Source organism: Solanum pennellii, chromosome 5 (assembly GCF_001406875.1).
Source record: "Solanum pennellii chromosome 5, SPENNV200".
In the NCBI taxonomy this organism is placed as follows: Eukaryota; Viridiplantae; Streptophyta; class Magnoliopsida; order Solanales; family Solanaceae; genus Solanum; species Solanum pennellii.
Genome location: NC_028641.1, coordinates 70,770,406 through 70,783,282, shown reverse-complemented (window position 1 = coordinate 70,783,282; position 12,877 = coordinate 70,770,406). Strand labels below are relative to the sequence as shown.

The following is a 12,877-nucleotide window of genomic DNA, read 5'->3' as shown; positions in this document are numbered from 1 at the left end:
TATTGACTTGAGATACATTTAATTGCACAACCATGATATGTGAGGTCATATAGCTGATGAAACTTGCTTAGGACTAAATAAAGTGTGAATCTTAACATAGATCCTGAAAAAAGAAAAAAGAAAGTAATATGAGAGGAGATCATGTGGAGAACAACATTAATATGTCTGATATAATTGTTAAAGTCATAAAGTTAAGAAGGTGGTGTGTATATAGCCCTTAGAAGACTTTGTACTCGTAACACATGAATACTAAGAAAATAGGTGTAACATCCAATATTTCATTCAGGTGTAGAGTTCGTAAAGATATTCTTTTTTTTTTTTGAAATAAACTACAAAGAAAATGTATTCACACAACATGAAGGTTATAGTGTAGGTAGTTTTTGAATATATAAATTTAAACTGGAAGAATTTATACTCCAATTCATAGTGAAAATTCAATATTATATCCTTTCACCCCAAACTCATTCACATAAATTGTGATAAAAGAAATATCACGATTTCATTCTATCTATTCAAAGCAAAATATTCGAGAATATTAACAAGGAAAAATATAAATTACACTAGTTTTTGTGTTTCTTTACTTTCTTTTTTAGTACTAAAAAAAATGATGTTACTATTTATATTCTAATAATTATTTAAAATTATATATTTAACATAAGATCACAAAATTCGAATAACATTTAACATATTACATATATTTAATGAAATTCAGGCATACATATCCTTAATCACTAGTTAAAATATTTGGAGGCGATAAATATATATTTATTTGAATTATAATTGAATTCAATGGCAAAGCATATTTTTCTCAAGTAACACCAAAGACCATAGATGACATTGTCAACTTTGAACTCCCTACTTTCCATTTGTCCATTCCTTCAAGCTTACTCTTAGCACCTCTCAAAACTCTAAGCTTCTCCCTCCCTCACCTCCCTTCCATCTCTCTTTCTCTTTGTGCTTCCCCATGCATGCCCACACAATCCCATTTCCCTAGAGATGTTGAAAATTTTTTTGCATTCACTCTAAATCATAGTATTTTCTCATTTGTAATTGCCCTTTGTAAAGGGCGCGCACCCACAAGTGTGCGCACCCCTACAACTAGTCTATGCAATGTCGGTGGCTTATCGTTATAGCAACCACAATCGTCATCATCATCACCATCATCTCTTAATCCTTTTCGTGTTATTATTACAAGTCATTGTCCCGATCAAATCAGATAATAACGAGGCAGAAATTCTACTTCGATTTAGCAAGTCCTTGCAGAAAAATGGGGCAACTAATAATTGGAATACGAAAGTATCACCTTGCGATAAAAAGACAGATAAACCCAATTGGGATAATGTTATTTGCGAAAACGGATTCGTTTTCGGGTTGCAATTGGAGAATAAAGGCTTAAGTGGGACAATAGATGTGGATGCTCTTAAAGATTTGCCTAATTTCAGGACCATAAGTGTTATGAACAATAATTTTGAAGGACCTATACCGAATTTAAGTAAACTTGCGGGGCTAAAAACGGCTTATTTCACAAATAACAAGTTTTCTGGCCAAATTGACAATAGTTTTTTTGAAGGGATGCATTGGTTAAAAAAACTTCATCTTGCTAATAATCAAATTAGTGGTAAAATCCCATCTGTTTTTGGTCAATTGCCTAAGCTTACAGAATTAAGACTTGAAAACAACAAATTTGAAGGCCAAATACCTGATTTTACTCAAGAGAGACTTATGGATATAAATTTTGCTAACAACTCTCTTCAGGGTCCAATTCCTCATGGTCTTACTAGTCTCAAACCTTCAGCATTTGAAGGTAATTTTTATTTTTTTTCTATGTGTAGGATGAATTTCATTTTTTTGAAATTTCTAGCTACGCCGTACACAAATATCTACATTTTAAAATGTAGTCGTAAAGATATGTCATGTATGCCTAACTAGAAGCTAGCAAGGATTGATCAAGTCCAAATTAGCAGATCTTCAATCCATTTTTCAATCAATATGAGACTCTATACCACTTCTTTCACGCCCTATCACCCAAAAAGAGATGAACCTGACTCTGACACCATATAAAGATATGACACTCGAGTCTAACTAAATCTCAAAAATTAGCTCACGAGGGGAAGATTATCAAAGTCCATATTAGCAAACGATCAGCACATTCCCCATATGGCCCTTTTAACCCACATTCTAACTATAGTTCTTCGTCATATTGACGTTAGAAGAATTGCAATTCATAATAATTTTTATATAGTTTTTGAATATCTAAATTTTAACTTCAAAAAATATTGAGTTAAGCTCTCATTTTTGTGAAATAATACAGGTAATAATCTTTGTGATGGTCCATTATCGAAATGCACGAGTGAACCAAAAGTAGCTCTGTGGACAATTATATTGGTGGTTATCGCAGTTGCAGCAGCAGTAGCAGCAATTGTTGTTGTTATCATCATTCTTCGTCGGGGCAAGCAGACACCCGAAACTGAAACAAGAGCAATACCTACACCCTCTGGAGCTGCTGCAGGGGGCGCTACTAACCAAACAGGGGCGCCCTCAGCAGCAGATCTAAACAAAATGGAACAGGGCAGCAATCAAGCAATTGCTGCTCCTGACCAGTCTCCAGAGGGGACCGCTGTACTTAATACTAATAAGAGGCCTGAAGTACAACAAAAACTTTTATTCTTAAAAGACGATATTGAAAAATTTGATTTGCCAGATCTATTAAAGGCTTCAGCTGAAATATTGGGTAGCGGTGTGTTTGGTTCGACTTATAAAGCTGCGCTAAGCAGGGGACGCGTTATGGTTGTCAAAAGGTTTAGGCAAATGAATAATGTAGGCAAGGAAGATTTTCATGAGCATATGAGAAGGATAGGTAGGTTGAGTCATAAGAACTTGCTTCCTGTTGTAGCTTTTTACTATAGGAAAGAGGAAAAGCTTTTGGTCTCAGAGTATGTCAACAATGTCAGCCTTGCGGTTCATCTTCATGGTATGTACTTCATACTTTTAAGTAAATTAGATCATAAAATCATGGTTTGCACTATCACCTTAGTTTATTAACTCGGTCTATTATGACCTTTTATTTTAGGGAAAACCAATAAGCACCACCAATCTATACTCGAAATTTCAGAGACACACTTATATTATACTAAGGTCATATTACCTTTCTGAACTTATTTTATTAAATAATTTTCTACCCCTTTTCGGTCTACGTGGCACTAGCTTGAAAAAAATGTCAACACGCGCTGGACCCAGAAAATAGTGTCACGTAAGCCAAAAACGGATAGAAAATTATAAAATAAGTTATGGAGGGTAATAAGACCTTAGTATAATATAAGTGTGTGTTTGAGATTTCGAGCATAGATTGAAGATACTTATGTATTTTCCCTTTATTTTATTCAATTCATTTTATAACAGAGTTGATATGCAACTCAAATCTTTTGAAGAGGGCTCATTTGTTGTTCTCTCTACCTACTCTCTACTAGAGTGATGATCTGGCGTGTGATCATCTTATCTAGGATATTAAGTTTTTACTATGATGAACTCTGTGATCGTCTCATTAAACATATTGTTTTTCTTTTCTAGGTAATAAATCGCGGGGGCAACCAAGTCTTGATTGGCCAACGCGATTGAAAATAGTAAAGGGAGTGGCCAAAGGACTATTGTACCTCTACAACGAGCTACCAAGCTTGACAGCACCCCACGGTCACCTCAAGTCCTCGAACGTGCTTCTGAATGAATCCTACGAGCCCCTCCTCACGGACTATGCATTACTACCCGTGGTAAACCTAGAACACGCGCAAGAACACATGATTGCTTACAAATCTCCTGAATTCAAACATAGTGGTCGTATCACACGTAAAAATGATGTGTGGACGCTTGGAATATTGATCCTCGAGATGTTAACAGGCAAATTCCCGTCTAATTTCTTGCAACAAGGCAAGGGGAGTGACACGGATTTGGCTACGTGGGTAAGGTCCGTGGTAAATGAGGACATGACGGAGGTAGATGTATTCGAGAAGGATATGAGGGGTACAACGAATTCGGAGGGAGAAATGATGAAGTTATTGAAGATAGCTTTGGGTTGTTGTGATCTTGATATGGAAAAGAGGTTTGATATGAAGGAAGCAATGGAAAGGATTGAGGAAGTAAAAGAGAGAGATGGGGATGATGATTTCTACTCTACAAGAGGATTATCCGATGATTATACTCAGGTTTCGATGAACATTTAGAGAGTGTTGGTTATACATATTCATAGTTCGTGTGTAACACTTTTTTATTTGTTCAAATATCATCATGGTAAATATGGGATGGGACTTTATTTTGTTTGATGCATGGTTGGGGGTCGTATATATTGCTCAATGAAACCACAAAATAAATAAATATGCAAAAAAAAAAAAAAAAAGATAGAAAAAATGAAAGTTAAGTGTTTTTTTGTTTTGATTCAATTGAAGCAAGGGAACATGTAAATTGTCCTTGATGAATCTAGTTTAGCTAGTTGCCTTCACTTTTCTTTTTTTTATTTTTTCTAGTTTATTATATTTGGGGATTGTAAAAATTAATCCAAAAGCATGCAAAAACAAAGAATTATGGATCTTTCGTAGCTAAAATTGTTGGACTCAACATCAAAAGTCAAAATAATTGCTCCAAATCGATTTCGTCTCTCTTGAAAATATAATTCTATTAATCACGATATAAAAAGAAAATATTTATTAAATGTTCCTTTCCATTGCATACCCACCTATAGAGTTATGTCGAAATTATAGTGACGATTAGTAACTTCGTGTGTGATATCACTTAGAATTAGGTTAGATCGGGTTTGTCTACCCAATCCAAACCTAATGTCTAACGTAAACGCTTGTATTTTCATAGCTATCATTAGAAAGAATCATTCCCTCTAGCGAAATTGTTTCCATACCTCATCTTTCCAAGTCAATGTTTTAAGTTGAGGTGGAGCTAAAAATTCGGATATGAATTTAATCGAATTTAGTAACTTTTGTTTAAGTTGTGTATTTTCTAAAAGAAGTTTACTAAATATATAAAAATATTAAGTTTAAATCCAGTTATTAGCAAATAGAGATTAGGAAAATCTGAATTAAAAAAAAAATCCTAAATTCACCTCTAATTTTAAGATAACCTCAGAAACTTAGAACCATAAAAGAAAATACATACCAAATAAATTCCTGGACGAACTTGATAAATGGGCAAAGAAGATTTAGATTTTAGACCGCAAATCTTAGAATTTTAATTTGTTAATCGTACTTTTCTTTTTACTTCATTTAAAAAAAATAAAAAATTAACAACTCTTTAATTAACTTTCCATGTTATGTTTAAGACTATAGTATTTACTAATATTTTAATTTATTTTTATATATTTTTAGTTTAAGATCATAAAACTAAAAAATCTCTATACATTTTTTAACTCTGAATCAAATAAAAAAACAGTAAAATAGAGGAAGTTTCGACTATCCAGGAGTGAGGTCGTCTCAACAAGTTTGGGGGCCTAAAGTCAAACTTCATAGTGATGCTTTATTTTGTTTAGTCGTCATATATAAATTGAATAACTTAAGGGTGGTTTCGTTGGAAACAAGTTATCCCAGGATTAGTTATCCTGGGGTTAACTATTCTAGGACAACTTATCTCACCATGTATATGACATAACTTATCCCATCACTATGATATAAATGGTGGGATAAGTTATCCCAAACATGACAACCAAACAAGATACAAAAAATTAATCACATCACTATTTCTTATCCCATCATTATTTATTTTTATCCCTCACACCAAACGACAAACATAATCTTACCATGAAAGTCTCGAAAATATAGGATGTATTTAGATCCTATGTAGTAAAGTTTTAATGAAAAAAAATATAATATAATGTTATAATAATAAAACCTGAATCAAAATGTTAAAAAAAAGTATAATGATATTGAAATAGTTGTGCTCAATTTGATAAGTTCATATAATTATATTAAAATAATTTTAATTTATTGTGGTGCTTGCTATTTAAAGAATATATCAAACAATAAACTTGATTTTTTTTATAAACACACAATAATATATTTTGCATAGTGTAAAAGGTTTTATTCTTTGGTTGACTTTAAGATATTTAATAATGAAAGAATAAAATTACAAAGGAAAATAAACAAGGTGAATATAAGAATAATAATAAAGTAGCTTCATGATAATAATTAAGATATAAATAAATCAAGAAAATAAATAATCACATAAAAATGATATTACAACCAATCAAACACAATTTCATTTTTCAGTTAATATAATAACCTCCGCATTCAATATCTTAAACAATATAATTGTGTGACCTTATTATCGAGACAACCCTCGAAGAAAAAAAAGAAGAAATTGAAAAAGAAAAATTCATTAAAGAAACGAACTATTTAGGGTCCCTAGACATGTTAAATTATTAAATTTCGAAAAGTCTCAAGAAACAAGAATAATAAACAAAATATTTGAACTAATTTAAAGGTTCGAAACGAATTATGAGATAAATGCCCATTAAATCTAAGGGCGGATTCCTTCTTTTGCTCCTCAGCCTACGGATACAAAGAACACAGGCAGCTCCTTATTTGACTTTTTTAATATGCTTTTTGTATATAATTACTTGTTTTAATTGACATATGTATTAAAAGAATATTATAAAAAATTATGATAAATAATTTAAGATAAAAAATAAGAAAAAACACAATATTTAAAGAGCAACTTTCACATACAGCAAACACAAAATTCATATTTGTATGTTATAGATATAATTTGCATAATTACATTCTATAGCAAACTTTGTTATGCTATTTCGCTATATATATATATATATATATATATATATAAAAGAAATAATTGTATAATTGGTTGACTCCTCTTCAGATTGTATAATTTAGTTGGCAGGTCATTGTATAAATTGTTACCAATCTCTCGTTTGTATAAATCGTTGGCATCCTCTCGATTCAATTTTATGTGTTTGTATATCTGTTTAAAATTTGAATTAGTATATTATTAAATCGAAATAAAATATTTGTATATCAATTATCGTTCTCTCTCTCTCGTTTTATACGAAAATTATACATTATATTTTGTATAATTTGTGTTTGTATAAAGCGAGAAAGAGAGAAATGCAAAAGAAAATTGAAGAGGAAAATATTTGTATTGTATATTAATAAGTGTATAGGACAAAAATATATGCATTTGTATGTGTATATAATTTTTTCTTGTTTTGTGCAAACAGAAGTGCAATTTATACATTTATGTTTGTATAAAGCGAGAAAGGCGAAGGTGAGAGAGGCGAAGGGGAGAGTGGCGAGCGAGAAAGAAAAAATAGCGAGTGAGAATTTGCTACAGAGCACTATTAAATAAAACAATAATTACAACATTTAATTTAAATTAATAATTTGACATTATATACAATTTTTATACTTAAATTTATGGAGAAATGTGAGCAGATTAAATATAATTATGGTCAACTTAAAGCTCCGTGATAGATCTGCAACAGGAACAGACATTATTTTATTTTAATTCAAAAATAAAGAGTTAATTACACTTAACACTTTTGTACTGGAGTATTATCAGTTATTAATAGAATTTTTAAATTTTTAAAATTAAATAATTATAATATCCTCAATATTATATACTCCCTACATTTAAAAAAGAATGATCTCCTTTTCTTTTTAGTATGTTTCAAAAAGAATGACCTCTTTATTTTTTTGATAATAACTTTTCACGTGACATGTTTAAGGCCACAAGATTAAAAGACAATTTTCTACATTTGACATAACTTTAATTTAGACCTACATGATCAAAAGTTTTTTTTATTTTCTTAAACTTCGTATCAAGTTAAACTGGGTTATTCTTTATATAACGGAAGGAGTATTAACTATCTAAGAAAATAGAAAATTCTATCACTGACACCACCCCTCTCTCTCTCTCTCTCTCTCTCTCTCTCTATATATATATATATATATATATATATATATTATTTTTTTTATTTTTTTAAAGAAAATTATTCTTTTTTTATTGAAGGCACGAATAAATTTGTTTATCTTCGTAAAAATATTTTATTTTTCCTATGTGTTTTTTCCCTAGATAATTCACTGAAAAAAATGCATGATGTATGGCTGAATTATAGGAAGTTACCAAACTCTTTTTGTATGGAAACATGATTATTTTTCTTCTCACACTAATTTCATTAAAATATATGTAGAAATAGCTATTTAACATTTTTCACTAGGAAAATAGGAGTAATTTTTTTTTATTAATGGAAATCTTATATTTACAAATCCCCATGAGATTTATGTGTTACCAAGTACATTTAAACGTAATTATAAATATGTTCTTTAATTTAATTTCATTTCACAATTATTATCATTTAACTTTGGGTGTTTGAAGGATGTGTATATCTATTTGTTCAACTTTATACACTTTAAGTGTTTACTTGTGAACACTCAGAGTTGAAAGGCATAAATACTAGTTAAGACAAAGTTAAAGGATATATTTATGTATTATGCCAAATTATATTTGGTAGTACAAAATATTTTTTTTATTGATTCGCGATGGAAAAAACCTTTATTTCTGATAGTGATATAGTGAGTGGAAGTGTTTGACTTTAAAATATAACAAAAGTATCTGAACCTGAGTCATATCACAAAGATAAATTACATTTAATCTCATAAAATGCTTGATATAGTGATGATACACTTTAATATCTTCTTGCTTCCTACTCCATCTTCTTGTCATGGCAAAACATCAAACCACTTCTTTCAATTTCAGATCTTCTTGTTCTATTCTTGTTTTTTTATCAATCTTCTCATCTATTCCTCTTCTCTATTGGTCTTATTCAATTGGTTATGGCTATTGTCATGATCAAGTAGAAAATAACAAAGAAATGTTATCAATGGAACCAATTCATCTCCTCAAATTTCCAAAAGCTTGGAACCAACTTGTTTTTTCATCAAAACAACGTCGTACTCCTCAGACAAAACTCCTTAAAATTGGTCTCTTTGTCAGGAAATGGCCAGAAAAGAATCAAGCTGGAGGTATGGAACGACACGCCTTAACACTCTATCTTGCCTTAGCTAAACGCGGACATGACCTTCACATCTTCACAACTTCTTCATCCGCGAGTATTCCAAGTACCATGAGTAATCTCCATTTTCACATCTCAAGGCCTATAGGTTCAGGATATCTAAATCAACTTGTTGCTTGGAAGCAATTTTTAGAAGAAAACGCGACAAAGGCCTTTGATGTTATACATTCAGAGAGTGTAGGTCTTAGACTAACAAAATCAAGTACTTACCTGAATAATGTCGCTGTTAGCTGGCATGGAATTGCTTATGAGACTATACATTCTGATATCATACAAGAACTCGTAAGAAATCCTCTAGATTCATCGTCACAACAAGTGATCAGCGATGGCAAAATGATGAAAGTTGTTGAAGAGGTAAAGTTCTTTCAGTACTATGCTCACCATGTTGCCACGAGTGATCATGTTGGAGATGTACTTAAAAGGATCTATATGATCCCAGAAGAACGCGTTCATATCATCTTAAATGGAGTAGATGAGGAAATATTCAAACCAGATGTTTCAAAAGGCAATGATTTTCGATTGAAATTAGGTATCAACCAAGATAGATCAAGGTCATCGATAATCCTAGGATTATCAGGTAGATTGGTTAAAGATAAAGGACATCCATTAATGTTTGAAGCATTACAACAGCTCTTCTTAGAGAACTCGACATTTAAGGAGACTGTGATCGTCCTAATAGCTGGAAATGGTCCATGGGGTGATCGATACAAAGAGCTAGGACCAAATGTGATGGTTTTAGGACCATTAGAACGTGCTCAATTGGCGGAGTTTTATAATGCAATAGATATATTTGTACACCCAACTTTACGAGCTCAAGGTTTAGATCAAGTACCATTGGAAGCATTTTTAACAGGTAAGCCTGTGATGGCAACAAAACTAGCAAGTTTTACTGGTTCTATTATTGTCAACGAAGATATGGGATATACATTTTCACCTACAGTAAGTGAATTGAAGAGAGTTTTGTATGAAGTTTGGGAAGGGGGAAAGAAAAATTTGGAGAAAAAAGGCGGGTTTGCTAGGGAGAGAGGGTTGAAGATGTTTACTGCAACGAAAATGGTTGCAGCGTATGAGAGGCTATTTCTTTGTATCTCAGGTAACAATGAGGAAAAACAACAGAAGAATGAAGATTATTGTGTCTATCAACCTCATCAAGAGATGGATTGATAGGAATATATGAAAAACCAAGAGCAAAGTTAGTACTAGAGGTTCAAGTTCAATTTTCTTGATTCATTGTTTATTCGATATGGATTTTCATCTTATATCGTCCATGCTCCAGAGTCCAGGACATGTAATCATTATATGGTATGGATCGTCCTTACCTCTTGAGCTAAATTCTAGGTTAAGTTAGACCTAAAGTATGTTTTTCTTAATATCTTTCAAAAGTTCAACTCATTTTTGCTTAATTAAGCTTAAAATAAAAGGAAACTTAACTATGGATTTCAACTCAGATTTCTATAGAAAATACTTTCTCCGTTCATTTTCACTTAACTATTATGGAGTTTGCATGCCTTTTAAAATAGTGATAAATATGAATATTTTGTTTTAATAATTGATGTATAGCATGTATGAACATGTTGAGAAAAGATTTGAGAAATAAATAATTATGTTGGGGATAAAATAAAAAAATGATACGTATATTTTTCAAATATATTAAAATATGGACAAATTAAATAGAATTGACCTCCTAACCTCTCTTTGGTTTTATCAAATTAGTAAATTTATTACTCTTCTTTCTTTCTTTCTTCAGATTACACTCTTTCCAAGTAATGGCACATGTTAACATTGAAAATGGTATTGAAGACTATTACGCTAAGATGATATATATTTATTTATACAATATTTGGTATTAATATTTATACAATGTTTGATATTAAAATAAGTAAAATCCTTTTGGCCAGAATTTAGGCAGAACTGATATTTTGCCAATGTTATTTATCTTTTTAAATATTTTTAATTTTTTAATTTTAATATTTTTTAATTAAAAAAAAAACTCAATTTATTTTGAAGTAAAAAAGATATTATAAACTTCTAAAATTTTTGGCCAAATTCAAGCAAAATTTTCTGGCCATTTAGCCTTACCCTTAAAATAATGTTTGAGGGTTTAAAGACCAAAATATGAAGATTGAGTTGAAAAATAATGATCTCTTCGCCCAACAATAATTGTCACTATATTATTTTGAAATGTCCAACAATACTTGTCCACTTTATAAATAATTTTACACTTAATTTCTAATTTAACCTTACCATAATTAATTAAAGTTATTTCCCTATAATATTTTTCAAAACACTATATTATATTAAAAAATCCATAAAAGCTTTAGTTATTCTCTAATTCTAATATTATGGAGTTGGACTTCAAATAATATGAGCTCATTTTTCAGCGAGTTGGGAACCAAAATAAGCCACAAAAATATAAAAGTAACCAAAATAAGCCACTATTTTAGTAAATAACTAAAATAAGCTTAGTGGAAGAAAAAGTTCCACTATATCCAATAATTTAAACGTTTTCCGTTAGTTTCGTAACGTTTATTTTTAATATATAACGAAACTTTTTTTTACACTTTATAAAGTGGAGTTTTTTCTTTCACTTTATAAAGTGGAACTTTTTATTCCATTTTATAAAGTGGAACTTTTTATTCCACTTTATAAAGTGGAACTTTTTATGTAACGACCCGCTAGGTCGTTTTGAGAATTAGGACTATTTTGACTCTTCTGAAAAAAATTAAAAGGAGTATTTTAACTATTGATAACTACAAGTACCTAGTTGATGAAACTTTTATTAAATAAGTAATATAGATAATAGATTAGTGGGGTTTCACGGTTAACATACTCTTGTTCAGAAAATAAAAAGGGTGGAGGCAGAAACTTACCGTAAGCGACGAACGAGAGGAAAAACAATAAGAATTGCTCAGGTAAACGCAAGCAATTTTCATTCTTTCTCAATTCTGCATATTAAAGTAGGTTGTCAGAGGGCATTAGATTGTTGTTATTATTTTATTCTTATGTTGTTATTTAAGGGTGCTTTTTTTTTTTCATGGGTAAGATGTAGTGTATAGTGAGTTGAGAATTTATTTATTATCACGGATTGGGATTTCTAGGGACGTTAGTGTGGTTATTAGGTGATAGTCTAATAAAATCCTAATCGCTAGACGTATTGTGAAAATCTGGAAATTTGATCTGCAAATTTCCCTCCCGTATAATTAATTTTTGTATAAGAATGATGGGGAAAAGTGTTGAGCCAATCATTGGGCAATGATTGCCAATGATTGGCATGTGACAAACAATTTGGGAAAATTGTCACTTGTACAGAATGACAATTAGGAGGAAAACGTTGCAGGCTTGCGACGTTGTGCATCGTTAATGGGTGGAATTATTCTTATTTTATTCATTTACAAAATTAATTTATCAGTTTGATATATTGAGATAGGTAATTAATTATTGGATATATATTATATGATCTAAAATTGAATTTTAGTGTATTTAAGAAATTAAGGTTAAATTCTTGGCTTGAAATTTAACAAATTGGCATATAAATTATATCAAGATTTGACGTTTGATTAGAGATATGAGTGAGTTTAGGGTCTATGATATACCTATAATAATTTGAATGTCCACAAACTCGCTTACTTATGAATATTGCATCATTGGTAGATCGTGAACATTACGGAACTTTGCAAAAAGGGAAGGAACTATCTTAAATATTCGTGACACGAATTTGGCACTTGAGGTATGTTCAGGCTTTTTAGACTTGTTGAAGGACGTTTTCCTAATTAAAGATTAAAAATGAAAATAGAC

The 12,877-nt window shown here is 30.7% G+C and overlaps 2 protein-coding genes across 2 annotated transcripts; both read left to right on the top strand.

The window, feature by feature from the left end:
- The first annotated feature begins 894 nt into the window (after positions 1–894).
- LOC107019169 (pollen receptor-like kinase 2) lies at positions 895–4,489 on the top strand. The gene is made up of 3 exons (XM_015219743.2): positions 895–1,804; positions 2,312–2,971; positions 3,568–4,489. Exons 1-3 carry the CDS (start codon positions 1,111–1,113, stop codon positions 4,212–4,214), a joined length of 2,001 nt encoding a protein of 666 aa, XP_015075229.1. The 5' UTR covers positions 895–1,110; the 3' UTR covers positions 4,215–4,489.
- A 4,019-nt stretch (positions 4,490–8,508) lies between these two features.
- On the top strand, positions 8,509–10,446 carry LOC107020305 (D-inositol 3-phosphate glycosyltransferase 1-like). The gene has a single exon (XM_015220607.2). The coding sequence runs from the start codon at positions 8,732–8,734 to the stop codon at positions 10,244–10,246; it is 1,515 nt and encodes a 504-aa protein (XP_015076093.1). The 5' UTR covers positions 8,509–8,731; the 3' UTR covers positions 10,247–10,446.
- Positions 10,447–12,877: the final 2,431 nt, after the last annotated feature.